This window comes from Brachycentrus maculatus, unplaced genomic scaffold (assembly GCF_059751285.1).
Source record: "Brachycentrus maculatus isolate JH-2025_06_01 unplaced genomic scaffold, ASM5975128v1 h1tg000386l, whole genome shotgun sequence".
In the NCBI taxonomy this organism is placed as follows: Eukaryota; Metazoa; Arthropoda; class Insecta; order Trichoptera; family Brachycentridae; genus Brachycentrus; species Brachycentrus maculatus.
In genome coordinates, this window is record NW_028281135.1 from 1,033,914 (window position 1) to 1,055,944 (window position 22,031).

General features: G+C 34.7%; 1 protein-coding gene across 1 annotated transcript; it reads right to left on the reverse strand.

The window, feature by feature from the left end:
• Positions 1-683: 683 nt before the first annotated feature.
• Prx2 (Peroxiredoxin 2) lies at positions 684-18,170 on the reverse strand. Its single transcript, XM_088270424.1, has 5 exons — positions 18,036-18,170; positions 9,669-9,815; positions 5,697-5,836; positions 3,216-3,384; positions 684-2,395 (listed from the first exon to the last, which is right to left on the reverse strand). Exons 2-5 carry the CDS (start codon positions 9,797-9,799, stop codon positions 2,248-2,250), a joined length of 588 nt encoding a protein of 195 aa, XP_088126550.1. The 5' UTR covers positions 9,800-9,815; positions 18,036-18,170; the 3' UTR covers positions 684-2,247.
• Between the last annotated feature and the right edge of the window lie 3,861 nt (positions 18,171-22,031).

Consider the following 22,031-nt stretch of genomic DNA (forward strand, 5'->3'; position numbering starts at 1 on the left):
TGAGTAGGAAACATAAATGGTTTAAGTCTATACTATTATTTGCTGTTAAATATGTTACATCTATTGATTCATAGATTAACTCTGCAAACCGTAGCGTAATGCCAGCGAATTATAAACTTGCGTACAATGATCCATTTCGTCATTCTAAAAATCCACAAAGCCAATACATTATCTATAAAAAAATTAATGCCTTTAGAAGGATCATTAATTGTTCGAGAAAATTTTAATATTTGCAGCTTCCCTATTTGTGCCTTTATGTATTTAGTGACAAATGATTACTATTAGAGCTATTAATCAAAAATCATTTGCATTTATTTTTTTCCAAGCTCAAAACATTCCTCTTACCCTCATCCATACTCAAGTGCATAGAACACTGAATCAAATTGAAAGGCGAGGTCACAAGTCTTACCCTTCAGGCACCTGGAGATCGGTAGCCTGGAGGGGAAGAGAGGGAGAGGAAGATCCCCACACAATGGACCGATCAAGTTAAGGCAGCAGCAGGCACCTCGGCGGTTGGAGCGCTACGTGTAGCGCAGTCAAGGGATAACTGGAGAAGAGTCATTGCTTCCACAAGGGTCACAACCCTCAGTAATGAGTAATAAGACAGAAGAATCTCAATACATAAAAAATTTAAACAAAAACACAAAATATAACTATGAAAATACAAATAAAAACACAGAAAATTGTGTAAACATTTCTTTATTCTCAAAGATAAATCTATACAAAAGTTCTTGCTTACGTGAAATAAAATTACAAAGTTATGCATAGTTGCAATTCTCACAAAATACTGACAGTGTCATCTAATAGTACTATGGACGTAACTAAACAATGTAACAAGAGAAATAATAATTTATATTGTTGTCGTACAAATGTATTATTATATCGTATACACGAAATACATAAATTGAGCTATTTTAGAGATTTCTTTCACAATATGTTTGAACAAGTGGTGTTGTTGGAAGAAGAAATGAGGTAAAGATAAGACTTTTGTTGGAATCACAATTCAATAATAGTTAAACTATATTTTAAATTCAAGTTACATTCAAATTTGGTTGAAATAGCCTCAAAAATTAATTTAACCTATCAAAAACCATTTAAAATCAACTGTATTATTCATTAACATAATTTAAAAGACTGCTTCGATATGTAATACAAAGTAATACTGAGTTTTTAAATATTTTAAACAAAAAAATAATAAGGCTTTGGATATTGTCATTGAATACTTTGATTGTAAAAATAAAACCTACATCGTACATTTTATAACAAAAGCAATCTTTAAACTTAGTACTTTCAGTATTTTTATATTAGAAAATAATAATAAAAAAATACATTATTTAAGGACGCAAATGAAGTAAGAGATAATAAAAAATAAAAGAAACAGTTGCAATTGGAAAAGAAACTGTTTTTAAGAGATTTTTCAATTTTTCCGGAACAACTTATAGGAATGTAACCTAACCTAACCTAACCCTATAAAAGGAATATCACGCATGAAATTATAAATGTCAAAATTATTTAATTAAAAAAATTCAGTGTGTTAGTGCTGATATTTAACCCTTCCGGGAGTAAAATAATTGATGTCTGACATTCTCTGAGTGCGTTCTTTTAACATGAAAAAAAATCTTCACGAAATGTATGTATTATGAAGATAGAAATTATGTATTATAACGCCTCTTCAAAATATTTTTAAATTATGAAAAAATTAAATTTAAATATTTACAGATGTCATTGCTATACAAGTTACATCATACTAACTGACAGATAACATAGACACGTTCATTAACATCGATACTCCTTTGAGGAAAATTCGCACCGACGTTCATTTATATCCATACTCCTGAAAAGGTCAAAACATTACGCTAGTTTTAAATTTGATAACATTTTAACGAGTGATTTAATATTTATGTATTAAATGTTAAATCAAACACTGATTTTTTAAATCTACTAAGTTGTATTTTATTGTTAAAAAACACGTAAAAATCAATTGTCAATTTTGCCTAGTTATGGCATTTTCAAAGTAATGACATTCGTTTAAAAATGCCATAACTAGGTGAAACAATTGATTTTATTGTTGTTTTTTAACAATAAAATACAACATAGTAGACTCAAAAAATCAGTGTTAGATCGAAAATTTAACAATCAAAATGGAGTTGTAGAAATTAAACGCCAAATCTATAAATAAGTGATTGAATATCCATGTCGTCTCAGGTTAGGTTAGGTTAGAAACGGTTGGTCATGGGGTTGAGGGAATCAGTTGGCGGACTCGAAGTACTCCTTGGAGAGCTTGGGATCCGCCTTCATGGTCTTCTGGCCCGGTCTCCACCCGGCGGGGCACACCTCGCCGTGCTTGTCTGTGAACTGGAAGGCCTGCACCAGCCTCAGCGTCTCGTCAACATCTCTGCGAAGAAAAAAACACGAAAAAACGCGTGATTAAGGTTATGTGTTTTGTACACCGTGTGAAAATTTTATTTAAAAATGGGAAAAATGTGAATATTCCTAAATGGTGCTTTTATTGACTACAGTTGAAGTAGATACATATTTAACAATTTTGTTATGTTAGCTCTGGTGGCACAAAATTTATTACTCTATCGGAAAATGTTATAATTAATCATCTAATATCGTTTTTGAATACCTTTTTAATAATAAAAAAGATTTGGAGTGATTAAAATCTTTATTTGGACTTTAATTATTTTTTTTTGTAAAGTGAAAAAGACGATATCTGTCAAGTGGCTGCCGCCAGCATTGATAAATATTTACGCCCATTTTATCAATCTGTTTGCAGCTGTCTAGTTCACAAATGTCAAATATGATTGACCCACAACACCATTTGTAAAAATTAAAACATCTTCCGATAGGGTCATTAATTTTGTGTTGCCCTGTATCTGAAAACAAGAAGAAAAAACATCGTAAGTAGTCGCTATAGCTGGCCAAGCGACACAACCAGCCCGAATGGCGACCTGAGCCGTACTAAAAGGAGATCGGCGGAAATAGTATCAAGCTATAAGCTATATACACGAAAAGCACGGCAAGCATGTGCACACTGAGAAACGTTTGTGTGTTGGTGATTCTAACCCCGAATTTCCACAAATTATTTATTTCCGTCGCTGCAAATGAAAAATATTTTTTGTATTGACTGTATTGAACAACTCGTTATGAGAGGTTCCACAGTACTTTTATGTAATACATAATTTTATTACTCCTAGGTATGGGGGGCTCACCTGCCAACGGGGAGATCGTTGATGGTGATCTGGCGCAGGTTCTGCTTGCCGTCGATGATGAAGAGCCCCCGGAAGGGGATGCCCGACTCCTCGTCCAGCACTCCGTAGTCGCGGGAGATCTTCCCGTTCTTGTCGGCCAGCAGCGGAATGTTCATCTTGCCGAGCCCACCTGACAAATAGCACAATTACATTTCGACATCTCAACATACATAGATGGAGAGGAACATGGAAGTCTGGGTATTTACAGGGCTTACGTCATGTCATAGGCTGGTTAAATTATCACTTTACACATATGCAGCATTCACCATGCCACCCATGTTTGACAACCGCACAACTCAAATTTTTACTACGCTTAATGATGTCCGCCTCCGTAGTGTAATGGTCAGCACGCTCGGCTACCGTTCTGGAGGTCCCGGGTTCGATTCCCAGAGGGGGGTCTTAAAAATATAAGTGATTTTTTCACTCTAATATTTATTCAATATTACCCTGGACTGGTACTTGAAGCGGAGGGTTGATCACCTTTCCTTCGCGTGTTATCAATCAAAATAACACTGCGCCAATACGATGCAGTGCCCTATGCACCATTGGATGCGGATAAGGGTTGGAATGAGAATGAATAATGATATGGCCATTTAACCAAAAATGTGCCTCATCGGTGAACAAAATTTTGCGTCAAAAAAGAGGATCAAGCTGAATATTGTTTCCGGCCCATTCACCAAACCTACGATGCGCATAATGGTCATTCAATGGCAAAACGTACCGACTACAAAACAATTGTCAATTGTATAATTATCAGTCTGAAGAAACAATGTCGCCAATTTAAAAGCCAAACCTATAAAAAAAAACACCCTATATATGTTTGTAAAAGGCACTGAAAAGATGTAACATTGTATTATTCTCATGCGCAGATTCAGCAAAATCGTGTATTAAAATTATTAATTCCTCATAAACACTTTTGTTACCAGAGATTGCGAGTTATGGACATAATATCGTTTTTATGGTAATCTATTCATTGAATGTACTCATATCAGCGACTTAGCTGCAAGATAAATTACGTATTCAAACAACTGGAACACACATGTACTTATAGACACACCTATGACTTACAACTCTTATCTACAGTCTGCCCCAACGTCTCATGAATGAAATGCCTCATTACGTAATGCAGATAAAGACACGTAAAAATGAAATTGAGATAGAGTGGGATATCAAAAGAGTCAGAGTTTAACAAACTTATGACACGGAAAGCTTATCAATAAGTCCAAAGTTGAATAAGCGGGAAAAATCAGCACACAAATTTGGCGTGATTCATTTTGGGAATCTCCAAATAATTTTTTAAAACGGGCGACATATCGCTCACTCCTTTCAAGAATGTCATAAATCAAAAATAGACAATTTTTAGTTGTGAATGTTTTCGGAATGCCCAGAAAATGTCCTATATCCCAGCAAAAGAGGCATATTTTTAACTTCATATTAACCCGCTACACGGCAGAAAGAGTTGTTTTTGCATTTTGAAGAAAATGTATTGTTTAATTATTTTTTGAAATATATTAAATATTTTTCATATGGAGAAAAAACCTTCAGGTTTTACCTAAAAAGTTCTATTCCGCAGTAAAAAGTTCGGTAAGTGGCTTGATATTTATTCAATACATTGTATTATATTTTTAAACCTTAAAAACGTTCTCGTGAAAAATCAAGTATTTTGATTTATGACGTCCTTGAAAGGAGTGAGCGATATAAGTCTGGCTGTGTTGACAAGAGAAAAGCTCCGCAAAAACGTGATCATTGACTATTTGATATCTTACTAGCTTAATATTGCCCTGAAAAAATCCCAAAGCGATTTTAACTTGGAAGTATAATATATTGACTTGTTAAAAATTAAAAACTGCATTGATGTTTATTTTCTTTCCAAGCAAAAGTGACTTAAATGGCCCTCCTGAACATTTTTTCCGCCTTCATGGTGTAATGGTCAGCGTGTTTAGCTACCGCGCTGGAGATCCCGGGTTCGATTCCCAGGGGGGGGGGCTGAAAATAAATATTAGTGATTTTACCCTGTAATATTTATTTAATATTACCCCGGACTCGTTCCTGAAGCGCAAGAGTGATCACCTTACCTTCGTGTAAGTAATGATCAAGAAAACACTGCGTCAATTTGATGCAGTGCCCTATGCACCATTGGGTGCGGATAAGGGTTATAAGTAAGAACATTTTATGTTAGTTGGTCACTTTCTCTTGTACGACTACGATATACGATATACGATATACGATATACGTTTCTCAATCAATAAATAATTCACTCCGATACATATTTAGGATGATACCGACTGGCATCTGACAGTCTAGAATTGCCAACGGGCTGTATATCGCTTTGCATCTCGTATTCAGCGAATTGATCTGCAGCAACAGATGACACCCTCCTTCGCCATTCCGGTGCATCATGCGCCACCCTCTTCAGCTCCTCACACGTTGAACCAAACATACCTTCCTTGCGCGGGGTGTTGATCCATGCCTGGTGGGTGTAGTGGCTGTCCGTGGAGGCGGCCACCAGCTCGCAGCCGATCTTCCTGAACTCGTCAGCTCTGTCCGAGAAGGCGATGATCTCCGTCGGACAGACAAACGTACTGAAACCACAAAACAAAACTAAATCAAGACGACACTAATTACTTCATCATACAATAAAACTTCGATACAAAGGACCTCTATGAAACCGGTTTGATGCCACGAGCGCGATAACGCGTTCTCCGATTCCGTGCTCGCCGGGCCGGCCATGAATAATATTTATATTCTCAATATTATTAATATAATAAAGCATTTACTTTGTGGTTAGTCATTTTTAATAATAAATAATAAAACCCTTATCCGCACCCCAATGGTGCATAGGGCACTGCGTCATATAAACGCAGTGTTATCTTGATTGTTTACGCATAAAGGAAAGGTGATCAGCCCTCCGCTTCAGGTACCAGTCCAGGGTAGTATTTAATAAATATAACAGTGAAAAAATCACTTATATTTATTTTACCCCGTTGGGAATCGAACCCGGGACCTACAGAATGGTAGCCGAGCGTGCTGACCATTACACTACGGAGGCGGACTAAATTTTTACGAATTACAGATTCGTTATACTGGAAATTTCGTCGATTCGGTATTCGCTACAAACAGATTTGACCTGTATTATAGGTGTATCAACCTGAGACAAAAAAATTATCGTCCCTTTTTATATGAAAAAAGATGGAAGTCACTCTGGGCTCACATTCCCGGCATTCGGCTGGCTTGAGTGATCACTTTAAACAATTGCATTAATTTTTAAAAGATGTATAAACGCACTGTTGTCGGATTCCTTTCGCATGTTAGTTATAATTTCGATAGATTTGGATTATTGTTGACAGTTGAGAACTTGTGAAGTATATATATTTAACACAAGTGAGATTCCTTCAGGATTGTTATTGGCATTAACTCTTAAGTGGAGTACTTCCGGCATTTGTGAAAAAAATGGATGTACTAAAAACTTTGTAAACGACCTTCATTCGTTCTTAATAAAAAAGGTTATTCATTCTGTCTATATGAAATGACAAAAAAATAAATAAATTAACCGTGACAAAACTGGTTTTACTTGACATTGATTTTAAAATTTAATCTCCAATATTATATTAGCGTAGTAATTACATAAAGATTATGATAATTTAATTTCACATTATAATATTAAAGTGTTTTCAATTATATTTAATTAATATACATAATAATAAATAAATAAAATAATAAATGTTTTAGCAGGATATCGCTCACTCCTTTCAACAACGTCATTTATCAAAAAACTTGATTTTTCAGGAGATCGTTTTTAAATTTAAAAAATATGACGAAATGTGTTAAAAATAAATATCAAGCCACTTATTGGACTTTTTACTGTGCAACAGATCTTTTTAGGTAAAACCTGAAGGTTTTTTCTCCATTTGAAAAATATTTAGAATATTTAAAAAAAAATTTAAACAATACCTTTTCTTCAAAATGCAAAAACTACCCTTTCTGTCCTGTAGCAGGTAAATATTAAGTTAAAAATAAGCCACTTTTGCTGGGATATAGTACATTTTCTGGGCATTCCGAAAACACGCACAACTGAAAACTTACGATTTTTGATTTATGACGTTCTTGAAAGGAGTGAGCGATATGTGCACAGAATAAACAAATTAAAAGTTACAGCATTTTGAGTGTGTCCAAATACTTGTTCACAAATCTGGATTATTTCCAATTAATAGTATTATTAATCCAATTATTGTTCTAAATAAATGAACTGGTCAAATTATAAGCAAAAATTATAAAAATGAAAATGATATTTTCTGGCGTTTCTCACGTGTGTGATTATAATCCAGGATTCGGATCTCACATAACAATAAAAGAGTTTCTGGTCAATAATAAAGGTTCTTTTCATCTCACCAATAGATGTCTCTGGTGAAGTTCTAGTGATTCAAGAACAACGATTCGAAATTGGTTCATATATATGTATAGAACTTCCAAGAATTTGAGTAGTGTGCTTGTCAATAACGGGTAGAATTGGTGAATGTTACACGTGTGTAAAGTGATCATTTAAACCGGCTTATGACGGTCGTCAGACCCGTAAATGCCCAGACTTCCATATTCTTCTTCATCTTTGATGAGATGTCAAAAAATAATATGAAAATAACTCCTGTAATTGGAGATAATCCAGATTTTGTGAAAAAGTATTTGGACACACTCAAAAGGTTGAAAACAAACACTTATATAGTTTCTATCGGATACTGGATTGCATGTTTCACTATACTTTCACGGGGAACAAGACAGTAGTACTTCCTGTATTATGGCAGACATGCGGTCTACGATAATAAATTTGACCACAAATTATTATCTATGGGAAAAACAAAAATATTATGCTGAAGAAAGGTAGAGATAAAAATAGATACTTGGTTCCTGACCACAAAATTAAATAACGCCATTTAAAAATGTGAATGAGAATAATCAATATTCAAATCTAAGTAAAACAATTAATAAATCTTTATAAAATTAAACAACTTTGTTTTAACCACTTTTTTATTATTAAAATAAAACCCTTATTCGCACCCCAATGGTGCATAGGGCACTGTGTCATATAAATGCAGTGTTATCTTGATCGTTTACACATGAAGGAAAGGTGATCAGCCCTCCGCTTCAGGTACCAGTCCATGGTAATATTGAATAAATATTACAGAGAAAAAAATCACTTATATTTTATTTTACCCCCCTTGGGAATCGAACCCGGGACCTCCAGAACGGTAGCCGGGCGTGCTGACCATTACACTACGGAGGCGGACATTTTTATTATTAGTACACTTTAACCTGCCGGTTTCGACGAGAACCTCGTCATCATCAGGCATTGCCAGGGCTCAGATCAGTCTGAGCCATGCAATGCGTGCCTGGGTACAGCTGGTATTTTAATATATATTACAAACACCAAAAAAATTTAATATTGGACAGTTCTAAATACTCTTCAGCTTCAAACCCTTATCCACACCCCGATGGTGCATAGGGCACTGCATCATATAAATGCAGTGTTATCTCGATCGTTAATACACAAAGGAAGAGTGATCAGCCCTCCGCATCAGGTACCAGCCCAGGATAATATTAATTAGAGTGAAAAAATCACTAATATTTATTTTCACCCCCCAGGGAATCAAGCCCGGGGCCTCCAGCACGGTGGCCAAGCGTGCTGACCATCACACTACAGTGGCGGACAATAATTCTAAACATACTAATCGTATCCTATTGCAGTGTTTTTTCTTTTATAAATTATGCTTAGTCATTGAAAGTACAAGAAAACGCTTTATTGTCAACAATTAATGTAGCAGTCACATTCCAGTTTTTATAGGTCCAAAGGCCTTCGCAAAAGTTAGAAAAAAAAATAGTATGTATCACCAGTTCGTGCTAACAAGGTCATAAAAAAATGAGTATTATTCATATTTATGTGATATCAACTCAGGACTGCACAAACCTTAAGTGCTTCTAGGTTTACAACATTTTGAGTGTGTCCAAATACACAATAGTGGTATTTACTACGTAAAACATTAATTAAAAATTATAATAAAATATTTATGATAAATAATAATTAATAAAACCCTTATCCGCACCCGAATGGTGCATAGGGCACTGCGACATATAAACGCAGTGTTATCTTGATCGTTTACACACGAAGGAAAGGTGATAAGATAACATTAAAATTTTATAAAAACATTTTGAGTGTCCAAATGAGCCAAATTCCATATTCTTCTTCATCTATGTTGAGATGTCAAAAATATAAAAATAACTCCAGTGGAGAAACCCAGATTTGTGAACAAGTTTTTTGACACACTCAAAGTGTTTGGACAATATGAAACATCAACAAAGACAGACTGTCTTGTCAGCTCATGCAGCTAGCGCGGGTAGTTGTATGGATGAAGAGCTAGAACTCACAAGTCCAGGGGGTAGAAGAAGAGGACGAGGTATTTGCCCTTGTAGTCGGCGAGCGACACGTCCTTGAACTGGCCGTCGACCACGGCGGTGGCCTTGAAGACGGGAGCAGGCTTCTGGATTGCGAGAGGCATCTTCAACTATTAATTTCTGGAAACAAAAAAAACACATCTATGAATTAAAATTTTCATATTTTATAAAATACAATTCAAGCTTTGTTTTTAACCTCTTTTATTTTTGATTCCTTTTTTCTATCTTCGGGGATATATATATCGCTCACTCCTTTCAAGAACGTCATAAATCAAAAAACTTGATTTTTCAAGAGAATGTTTTTAAAGTTTAAAAAATATAATACAATGTATTAAAAATAAATATTAAGCCACTTATTGAACTTTTTACTGTGCAACAGATGTTTTTACGTAAAACCTAAAGGTTTTTTCTACATTTGAAAAATATTTAGAATTTTGTAAAAAAATAATTAAACAATGCCTTTTCTTTAATATGCAAAAACAACACTTTCTGCCCTGTAGCGGGTAAATATTAAGTTAAAAATATGCCGCTTTTGCTGGGATATAGTACATTTGGGATATAGTACATTTGTTGGGCATTCCGAAAACATGCACAACTGAAAATTGACAATTTTTTATTTATGACGTTCTTGAAAGGAGTTAGCGATATACTAAAAGTAATAAAGAGCTGTGTATTCCAGACAAATTGGTTGATAGACCTCTCACACATCAGTTGGTTACAACTGCTATGGGCAGTGATCTTACCAGCTCGCAACCAATGCACTAAATTTGGCGAGCGTGGCTTTGCTGTTGCGGGGCCGATGGCGTAGAATGCTCATCGACCACGTAGTTAGAAATAGTGAGAGTGAGATGATCTTTAGAGAAAAACTAAAAACATATTTGTTTGCTAAATAATTTCCACCATAATATTTTCCCCAATTCATTCACAGTGAAGCGCCCTTGAGGTAGTATTTTATGAAAATGGCGCTGTATAAATTATCCAAATTTATTATTATTATAAGTCTTTTCAAGCAATTTTAGCATACATACATGAAACAGGTAAAAACAGATGGCAGCGCCATCTGTTGATCGTAACAGCAACACTCGCAATACTAAACATCGATCATGATAAACAACGTCCTTCTTTAAAATATTGTATACCCATATGTATTGTCAAATTAAACTTAATAGAAATATGTAGTTTCTCTTTCTTTTCTTTTCTATTTAACCAGAATGAGGCACAGCAATGTGTGGCCGGGTACAGCTAGTATATGGATTATACTTTAATAATAGACACATGACCATAGGAATACTACAGTCACGCGTTGACGGGAGTCGTGTTGAATAAAGATAAGAATTTGTAGCTGGTTTTATATGTTTTGAAACACGAACAAATACACTTATTTATGATGTTTAAATAGAAAGCATCATTTGGTTTTGAACAAAGTTATGGGTTTTCGTAAATTGGGTATTTTATCTTTTTAAATTTATCTGTATGACAAATGCCGCCTTTACAATGCCTGCATTGCTCCTATTCTGTTATACGGCTGTGAAACATGGCACCTTACAAGGGCCCAGAGTAGCCGTGTACTTAGCTTTGAGAATAGAAGTCTGTGAAGAATTTTAGGCATGCGTGGTTTGACTTGACTCTGAGGAATGAAGAGATAAGGCGTAGGACGCAGCAAATCTTGGCACAACTGTCGTCAAGAAAAGGCGATTCAGTTGGCTTGGCCATGTACTCCGCATGCCTCCCGAAAGCCGCCATCTTGCTTTTACAAGGCATCAGGTTCGCGCCGCCCGGGACGACCACTGCTGACAGTTCGTCGGCAGTTCTCATCAGTTTAGAAGAGGCGAAGGATGTCTGTAAAGACAGTGATGTGGCGATCTATCCTCTGTGCCTACGCCTGTGGTATACGGCTTGACGATTAGTTATTTAGTCAGTGAAAGAGGTATTGATTATATGACTTGCTGTTTAAAATATAATAGTGGCATAGCATTGAATAAAATTCTCAACGCAATTGGATAATGAGTGACTGATTAAACAAAGGAGTAATTATCCCTTTTCAATATTGTCCTAAACAGTAATTACACACGAATACTTATAGTTTCACACGATCTTGTTTTGTTATCGGTGACGCCAATACAATAAGGCATAATTTATGTAATATCTGTATATAACGTGGAAATTTATTGATTCAAGCATTATCCAATATTATAACTGACTAAAGTGTAGCGGCAAAAGTAACAATATTTATGTTTTGAAATAATTCGGAATAACAACCAACATACCAAAGGAATCCAACAACGGTGCATGTATATAACCTTCAACAATTAATGCAATATGGATAATCAAGAACGGTGAACGTTACACAAATTTATAAAATGATCACTTATGCCAGGTCTTAATCCTAGGAATGCTCAAACTTCCATCTTCTTTTTATATAAAACGATATATATATATATATATATATATATATATATATATGTATGTGTATGTGTGTGTGTGTGTGTGTGTGTGTGTGTGTGTGTGTGTGTGTGTGTGTGTGTGTGTGTGTGTGTGTGTGTGTGTGTGTGTGTGTGTGTGTGTGTGTGTGTGTGTGTGTGTGTGTGTGTGTGTGTGTGTGTGTGTGTGTGTGTGTGTGTGTGTGTGTGTGTGTGTGTGTGTGTGTGTGTGTGTGTGTGTGTGTGTGTGTGTGTGTGTGTGTGTGTGTGTGTGTGTGTGTGTGTGTGTGTGTGTGTGTGTGTGTGTGTGTGTGTGTGTGTGTGTGTGTGTGTGTGTGTGTGTGTGTGTGTGTGTGTGTGTGTGTGTGTGTGTGTGTGTGTGTGTGTGTGTGTGTGACTGAACTAGGGATAATTGAAAAGATTAAGAAGAACTCTTAAAGGGGGTATGGATATGTTGAGCGAATGGATGACCAGAGAATGACTAAGAAAGTATATGTGATTAGATCAATCCAGTCCTAAAATTTGGTGGTGTCAAAAGTCTGAGTAATTGGAGGACATGTATGACTAGATGTGAAGGAAGCGAGGAGTGTGTGTCAGGACAGAAGAGTTTGGCATTCCATCCTCTCTGGCTATCCCTGCGGAGAAACGGAGTGATGGTAGCAGTAGTAGTAGTATGTAAAGAAAATCATATCTTCAATATGTAGATAAAATGTTGACTTTCGTATGTAATCGATGTCGTAGATAAACTATTTTATCCGTTGAAGATAAATCTAGAATGGTACAAATTACATTTATCTATATATCGCTCACTCCTTTCAACAACGTCATATATAAAAAAAAACTTGATTTTTCAGGAGATCGTTTTTAAAGTTTAAAAAATATAATGAAATGTATTGAAAATAAATACCAAGCCACTTTTTGAACATTTTACTTATCAACAGATCTTTTTAAGTAAAACCTGAATGTTTTTTCTCCATTTAAAATATTAAGCATATTTAAAAAAAAATAATTAAACAATATACCTTTCTTCAAAATGCAAAAACAACACATTCTGCCCTGTAGCGGGTAAATATTAAGTTTAAAATATGCCGCTTTTGCTGGGATATAGTACAGTTTTCTGGGCATTCTGAAAACATGCACAACTGAAAATTGTCAATTTTTGATATATGACGTTGTTGAAAGGAGTGAGCGATATGTGCTTGTGAAATATGTTATCATTTCCAAAGATCGTAGTGTTACAAAGGCGAAAACTATCCGATGATATATCAGTGAATGATACGTAATAACGTGTGATTTTTTTAAGATTGATGACGCAAACGGGTCAATGTCAAACAATTATCAGACAAAACAAAACCGTGATTATAATTCTCCAATTCTAATGATAAAACTATGGCAATGTTACATTAGAACTCCAATTATCCTAATCAATTGGGAATGAACCCCATTCAGATGATAAAAAATTAAAAGAATATTTTGATTTTTTACTGAAAAAAGGGTCTATTTTGATTAATAACTTTATTTTTTAAATGAATAACCCGCAAAGCCTCTATTAAAGGCTTGTCTGCAGGTAGGAGAGTAAGGATAGAAAACGTAAATGTGAAAAATACATCTCAAATACCCAGACCAATTGAAAATAAATCTTCCTTCAATTTACTTTGCACTTGATAGAAATCGAACCTGCAACGCCACCTTCGCAGTTGAGCGTCTACTCATCTACGCCACGGTGATTGTGATGTATTTTCCACATTAATCTTCCCTATCGTTACTCTCCTACCTGCAGACAATATATACAGCGATAATTTTGATTATAATAATATTGGAAAATTTATATGGCGCAATTTTTGTCAAAAATTACCTCAAGAGCGCTTTCCAATTAACACTAACTTCAACATTCAAAAGGATATATACGTATATAATTATTTTATATGATACAATTCTAAATTATCATTGTGTGTAAATATTGTTAACACTGATGACTTAACCGCATAATCATGTGATATGTGGAATATTGGTCATCGATGATGAAATAATTAGAGTACAGGCGATGAAAATACGCAATATGTTTCATCATATCCAACTCTTCCAATTAGATTACTGCCTTTTAGAATGAAGTAAGCGCTAGATCGCATCGTCAGGCAAAAAGGAAGTTGCTGGGAGTCTTGCCATCATCAATACTAGCTTTTTACATTAAAAATTCCCGGTGAATTTTTGTAGCCATTTTCTTATCTCTTGAATGTTTTTTCGCAGATACTTTGTGGCACATTTTATAAACATAAAATAAAACAACTTTGTTTTAACCAATTCTTTTTTGGTACTCTTTTTGCAACAGATTTCGACAAGAACCTTCCTCAGGGTTTATGTACTAATTCTAAAACATTGAAATACTCATAGTTAAAAAAAAAACCCTTACCCGCACCCCAGTGGTGCATAGGGCACTGCGTCATATAAACGAAGTGTTATCTTGATCGTTTACACATGAAGGAAAGGTGATCAGCCCTCCGCTTCAGGTGCCAGTCCAGGGTAACATTGAATAAATATTACAGTGAAAAAATCACTTATATTTATTTTACCCCCCTTGGGAATCGAACCCGGGACCTCCAGAACGTTAGCCGAGCGTGCTGACCATTACACTACGGAGGCGGACAATAGTTAGGTTAAAGTTAATTACCCTTCCCTTACGATACCAAAAACTTTCTTACGGGCTGCGTGGAATTTATACTATAACCTATTAAACTATAACCTAACAATGAGTATTTCAATGTTTTAGAATTAGTACATAAACCCCGAGGACGACAAGGTTCTTGTCGAAACCGGTTGGAAAAAGTGTAACAATAAAAAGTGGTTAAAACAAAGTTGTTTTATTTTATAAATTTTCTTGTCTCTTTAAAATGAGTTTTTATCACAAAATAAATTAATCTCACCATAAAATCAACAATTTGGATAGTAATAAATACCGATTATGTTTTTCTTAAACCCTTATCTGCACCCTTATGGTGCATAGGGCACTGCATCATATAAACGTCTTATCTTGATTGTTAACACATGAAGGAAAGGTGATCAGCCCTCCGCTTCAGGTACCAGTCCAGGGTAATATTGAATAAATGTTAGCGTGAAAAAATCACTGATATTTATTTGACCCCCCCATGGGAATGGAACGGAGCGTGCTGAGCATTACACTACGGAGGTGGACCACGAATACCATGTATCGAATACCAATTCAAGTAACAGTAAATGTGAATGTAAGAAACACCCATAAAAAGTAAAAATTTATAAAAAGTAACAAATATCCAAAAAATTAAAAAGATATCAGATATCCAAAAAAGTTAAAATTATTAAAAAGTAACAAATAACCCAAAAATTGACAAATTAATGACTGACCGGTGGTGACTGACCGGAGCCATTTGGTCGTAACGTAACACGTTGCGATGCGAGCATTCGTATAGTCCGTACAGCGAGCCGAGCGCTCCATCCATAGTCGGAGAGCTCGCCGCGAGCGGTGTTGCGACGAAATGCTCCGGTCAGTCACGACCCATAAGTGCTTTTTCGAGCATTTCTACTATCAATATAAAAACACGTTTCTTCAATTATTATATAGATAAGTAGGCGTATAAATATCAATTTTCATTGTATTTTTATCTCATAACCTAATATATATTCGGAATGATTAAAGGAATGAAACTGATTTATAATGTTCATAAATGAATTATTTACAACATTTTGAGTGTGTCCAAATACTTGTTCACAAAATCTGGATTATCTCCAATTACAGGAGTTATTTTCATATTATTTTTTGACATCTCATCAAAGATGAAGAAGAATATGGAAGTCTGGGCATTTACGGGGCTGACGACCGTCATAGGCTGGTTTAAGTGATCACTTTACACACGTGTAACATTCACCAATTCTACCCATTATTGACAACCACACTACTCAAATTCTCGGAAGTTCTGTATATATGAACCAATTTAGAAACCTTGTTCTTGAATCACTAGAACTTCACTAGAGACATCTATTGGTGAGATGTAAAGAAGCTTTTTACTAAACAGAAACTCTTATATTAGTATGTGAGGTCCGAATCCTGGATTATAATCACACACATGAGAAGTTCTAGTGATTCAAGAACGAGGTTTCTAAATTGGTTTATATATACAGAACTTCCAAGAATTTGAGTAGTGTGGTTGTCAATAATGGGTAGAATTGGTGAATGTTACACGTGTGTAAAGTGATCACTTAAACCAGCCTATGACGGCCGTCAGCCCTGTAAATGCCCAGACTTCCATATTCTTCTTCATCTTTGATGAGATGTCGAAAAATAATGAATTATGTTTATTAACCCTCAGTTAGTTGGGTGAAGTCATTTTGATAATTTTTTTGGTTTCATTTAGTTTTTGTTAGGAAACTGTCCGTCATGCGTTAATTGAAAATGCATGAAATAGTAGTTATGTATGCTGGAATTATAGACTTGTTTGAATGACATTTTTGAAGACTTTATTTTAAACCTGGATGTAACCTTTCATCCTCGAACGTAAGTTATCATTGTAAATATTTGAGGTTCAATCAATCACTAAAAAGTAAAAATTATGAGAAATTTATGTCAGGTTGTGGTCCCGTGGTTCACTAACTCTGACTTAGGAGTCCACGACACTTCGCGGACTCCTAAGTCAGAGTTTCTCGGTTCAAACCACTCTACCATAATTTGATACCTATTTCTAATAATGAGACGCTTAGGCTCACAGAAATAGTAAGAAATTGAAATATTTGTGTAAATAATAAAAACACAAATATTTCTCCTAAAAAAAAAATTGGACAAAAAGTAAATAAATATTTGAATGCATCAAAATAACCGACAAATTTTAGGTAAATAGAAAAAACAAGAAAGTCATCAGAATTACATCAAACGAAATGTGTCCATAAAAAAACATTTAAGTTTTACATAGTAAATACCACTATTAAAGTAAAACTTACTTAGTAAAACCACTATTAAAGTAAAAGTTACTAAGCAACACTTAGATTAAAAATGGATAGATTTTACCATAAAATGAATGCCAATCAATCAATGCAAAATATTTTTACTAAAAGTGTATATATTTTTGATTAAGATCAATTAATTAATTTTACAATAACATTTGATACGAGTTGTCACTATTTTAGAGTTGTCATTGTTTTCAACTGAGTTTCGCAATATTAGGCGGTTTATTATAACCTATTGATTTGTGTTCAGCATGCCACTTTTTCCTGCATATTTAAAGCATTTCTAAGAATCCTTAATATTTCTAAGAATGCAATACTAAATAAACTTAATCCCCAAGTATTGACGTTTAAAAAACCTAAAACATTGATCGATGTTCGTGATGAACGTAAAACAGTTTTATATCATTATCATATGTAACACGGCAAAGAAATAATTTAAGTTTTAATGTGCAATATTTCATTTTGTGACTCATCTTAATTCAATTAAGAATGATGTTATTTTTCCTTCACACGTGCGCTAATTGCTGATCTTTGTTCTGTGAATTTATCCTCACGTTGTAGTCAGTCGAGATGTCGAAGCTTCTAGAAAAATCATTGAAATAACCGACACAACTACAGAATCATATGTACCAATCGTATATATGAATTATTTATTACTAAATAAACATGAAATGCCGGCAAATAACGATATTCTTTACTTGTATGTCAATCGGCATAAAAATTGCGCAACTACCGGCAGCCGCGTTGTGACTTTCACTTCAAATTAAAGTTGGAAAAAAATATAAATTAGAAATGAAAAGAAACAATGAAATAACAAGAGTTGTAGTGCGTAAGCTTGTCATTTCAAATCGATAATGTTTTACAATACGATGGAGTTAAATTTAGCCGTAATCATCAATCAATTATAAGGTAGACGCCGGCTTTGTTAAGAATAAAATCAACGACTTACCTGACGTAGTTAGCGGCCAAAGGATAAAATTGAACTAAAGTCGAAAACTCCGAACTTCAATAATTAACTCGCAAGGTTTCTACGAAGAATTTTCCGCTCTCCACTATCCCCCACTTCCAACAGCGTTGATAAACTGATATAAAAACATACAGTACAGCGAGCCGTGAGAACCGATCTCCGATCTCGACCGAGAAAATGTGACGTAAGCCTTACCGCACACGGGAAGAGTTTTCCGAATTCGGGAATTTTCGTATTCCGATTTTTTTTGTTGTTGAATAATTTGAATTTATTTTATAATTTTTATTTCTTAAAAATCACAAAATTGTATTACTTTTTGCGTAACAAAAAAATGTCGGTACATGTATTTGTTAATTACATTAGAAATTTATTTTATTTATTGTTTTGACGAAAATAAATTTATAAAGTATCATGTTGGACATTTTCTTTCTCAGCTGCCGAAATTTAAAAAAAAATCAATAAAATGCTAATTAGCTAATTTACATTGTATATTGAAAAATAAATTTAATCATCTGTTAGGTAATAACTAATTTCGAAATAATAGAATCGAACACCCGAGAGTCCCTTTTCAGATTTTTTCTTAAATACTGTATTTTAATGATTTTTTAATATGAAAATAATATTTTAAAAAAAACTATTCTAAAGACTTCCGTGTGTGGCTAGGCTTAAAAATGACGTATTTGCGCAACTCTTGTTATGTATGCTACATAGTCTGCTATTGGATAAAACTCGTCACATAGATCGTCTGACGTCATTGGTCATAATAAGAAATCGTCCCAATTTTTGTTTTACCTTAAGAAATTTTTAGTAAAAGATAAAATATATTATTTTTTCAATTCATGAAAGTCATAAAATAATAATTTAGTTTTGGAACAGTTTAATTTTTCCATAGTGGTAATAAAAATAGTATGAACCACTATACATTGTGTCAATAGGTATAATAAACACCTCCAATCAATCCCACAGTTATCCGCAATCGACTGAAATCGCTTTTATGATATTATATCAATACAACGGAAGATTTTTTTTTCATATCTACCGGAATTAAACAGAGTATTCGTGGAGAATAATAATCAAATCACTGAAATTCTAGGATTGCGGTGTACGTCATCACAACTCTGACGGAAGATGTCTCTCGTGCATGATCATGATCAGACGTCCGACTATTATTATAAAATTTCATTGTAAATACATACCATGGAGCTCTACAAAGGTATTGTGTGCTAAGAATTTTTAGCAATGTTTAAATCATGATTTGTACTGCCATCTAGCGAACATTTACCAAATCATTATATAACCCTTTAAAGATAATGTTAATGTTTCTGGGTTCTAGATGCCTCTCGTTGTAATAATTTTAAAATATAAAATAAATCTACTGAACTTACTACCCAAAAATATATCGTGGGGTGTTCAACCATTGTTTGCCCAGTAAGAGAAATATTTAAACGACTAGGATATTTATTTAAATTGCTATCAAAGTAGTTCAAATAAGTCAAGAAGTCATTGACGGTTAAGAGTTCGGTGAAATTGTGACATGATTTTGGGTTCATATTTCGTAAGAACTTGCCAATATAATCGAATGTTTATAATTTTATTGTTTAGTGGCAAAATTAATGTAGGTATTATATTTGTTAGTAGCGCAAATTAAAAATTAATTACTATAATACATAGGTCCTTACCCACAAACTGCGACCCGATCTCGGAACGGATCTCTATAACCTATGGCTGCCGCATAAACCTGAATACCGGCCGCGTTGATCACATGCGTTTGTGGATTGAACGGATCGTACTGCATTTAACTTGACACGTAATGTTTGTTTCTATAAAATATAAACTTGTATAAAATATATACTTGTATAAACAGTAAAACCTCGATATAACGGACCTCTATGTAACGAACTTCAGATATACTACTACTACTACCATCACGCCGTTTCCACGCAGGGGTAGGCAGAGAGGATGGAACGCCACACTCTTCTGTCCTGACATACACTCCTCGCCTGCTTCACATCCATACATCTAGTCATACGTGCCCTCCGATTACGCAGACTTTTGACACCGCCAGATTTTAGGTTCTGATTGATCTGATCGTGCCAAGTCTTTTTCGGCCGTCCTCGTTCTGTTTTTCCTCTCACATTCGCCACATATATTTTCTTAGTCATTCTCTCGCTATCCATTCGCTCTACATGTCCATACCACCGTAAAGAACTCTTCCTAATCTTTTCAATTATTCCTCGTTCAGCCTTAAATTCCTTTCTTATATATTCGTTTTTGATTCTGCCATACAATTATTTTCTACACATTCGTCTGAGGGAGCGCATTTAAACATTTCAACTTCGGATATAAGGACAAAAAATTCTATCAAACGTAAAAAAAGTACTGTTAATATTATACATGCTTTAATTCAAGTGTCACCGCAAATAAACAATTTTTAACGGCCATGATAATCACAAATTAGGTCTTAAAACTTCAAAAGTGCAAACAAAATTTGATTCCTTTTCAAATCAGGATTACCGAAAGCAAGCGCGTCGATATCAAACAGCAACGTCACTTCACGACGAGTCCCCGAAGACAATAATTATAATTTTGTTTGTGTTTTGTATTGTTTATTTATTTATTATAAATACAATTTTCATATTTTCAATAAAAAAGATTTATTTTAAACCTATTTTTTTAGATAAAGGCCTTTCGACTTTAACGGACACCCCCTCACCTCAATTAGTCCCTTATTTCGAGGTTTTATTGCGTTCATATTTATTTTAAAACATGTATTTTGAAAGAAACAGACAATGCTATATTTGCCTACGGAAATGATTGCATTCGTTCCAAGAACACTGAGTTCTAATGCGGCTTACGACCGGCTATAAGTTGTAGAGATGACATGCGTTGAAAAATAGGATCACTTCTGTGGGTAAAGAGATACAGATACGAATGCTCAATAAAATTCAACTTCAAGTACGCTTTTAAATAGGTTTAAAATAATAACAAATCTCAAAGTCGACATCGCAATATAGATTAAGAAGAATGTCTGGGTATTTACAGAGCTTACGGCCTGTCATAGGATGATTCTAGAGGTGAATGCTACACATTATACACGTGTAACATTCACGTAATGGTTAGCGTGTTGAGCTACCGTGCTGGTGGTCCGGGGTTTGATTCCAAGTGAGGGGGTGGGTTGAAAATAAATATTAGTGATTTTACACTCTATTTATATAATAATACCCTGGATTGGTCCCTGAAGCGCAGGAGTGATCACCTTTCCTTCATCAATACGATGCAATGCCCTATGTACCATTGGGTGCGGATAAGGGTTGGACGAAGAAGAACATTGACGATTCTACCCATGATTGATAATCACATTACTAGTTTCGGAAGTTGTATATATCCTTTGATTGACACCTTCTTTCACATGCGAGTTCTCGGCCCCATTTATGGATTAGCTGAGTAAATTTTAATTTTATTTAGCAGAGACCTTCATGAAAAATATAGCTTGTATCTTCACTGGGAGCTAGAAAATAATTTTAAAATACTACTACTACTACCATCACGCCACACTCTTCTGTCCTGACACACACTCCTAGCTTCCTTTACATCCATACATCTAGTCATACATGGCCTCCAATTACGCAGACTTTTGACACCGCCAGATTTTAGGTTCTGTCTGATCTGAAGTCTTTTTAGGCTGTCCTCGTTCATTTCTCCCGCAAAAATATATAAAATTAATAAATATTTTTCATTCATTAAAATGCATTCTATCTGAAAACGATTCTATACTAATAATATACGTATAGTACACACACATGTATATATTTTTTAAATTACTGATGCTCTATTCATTCCACTATACGCTACACTGAGTACACGAGTGCCGTAAGTTAGGTGCCGTGTTTATCCACCGGATCAGTGCAGTACTATCTTTCGAAACGGAAGGTTGAAAATTCTAGACGCGCGCCTGAAAACCAGCTTAATTTCCGCGGG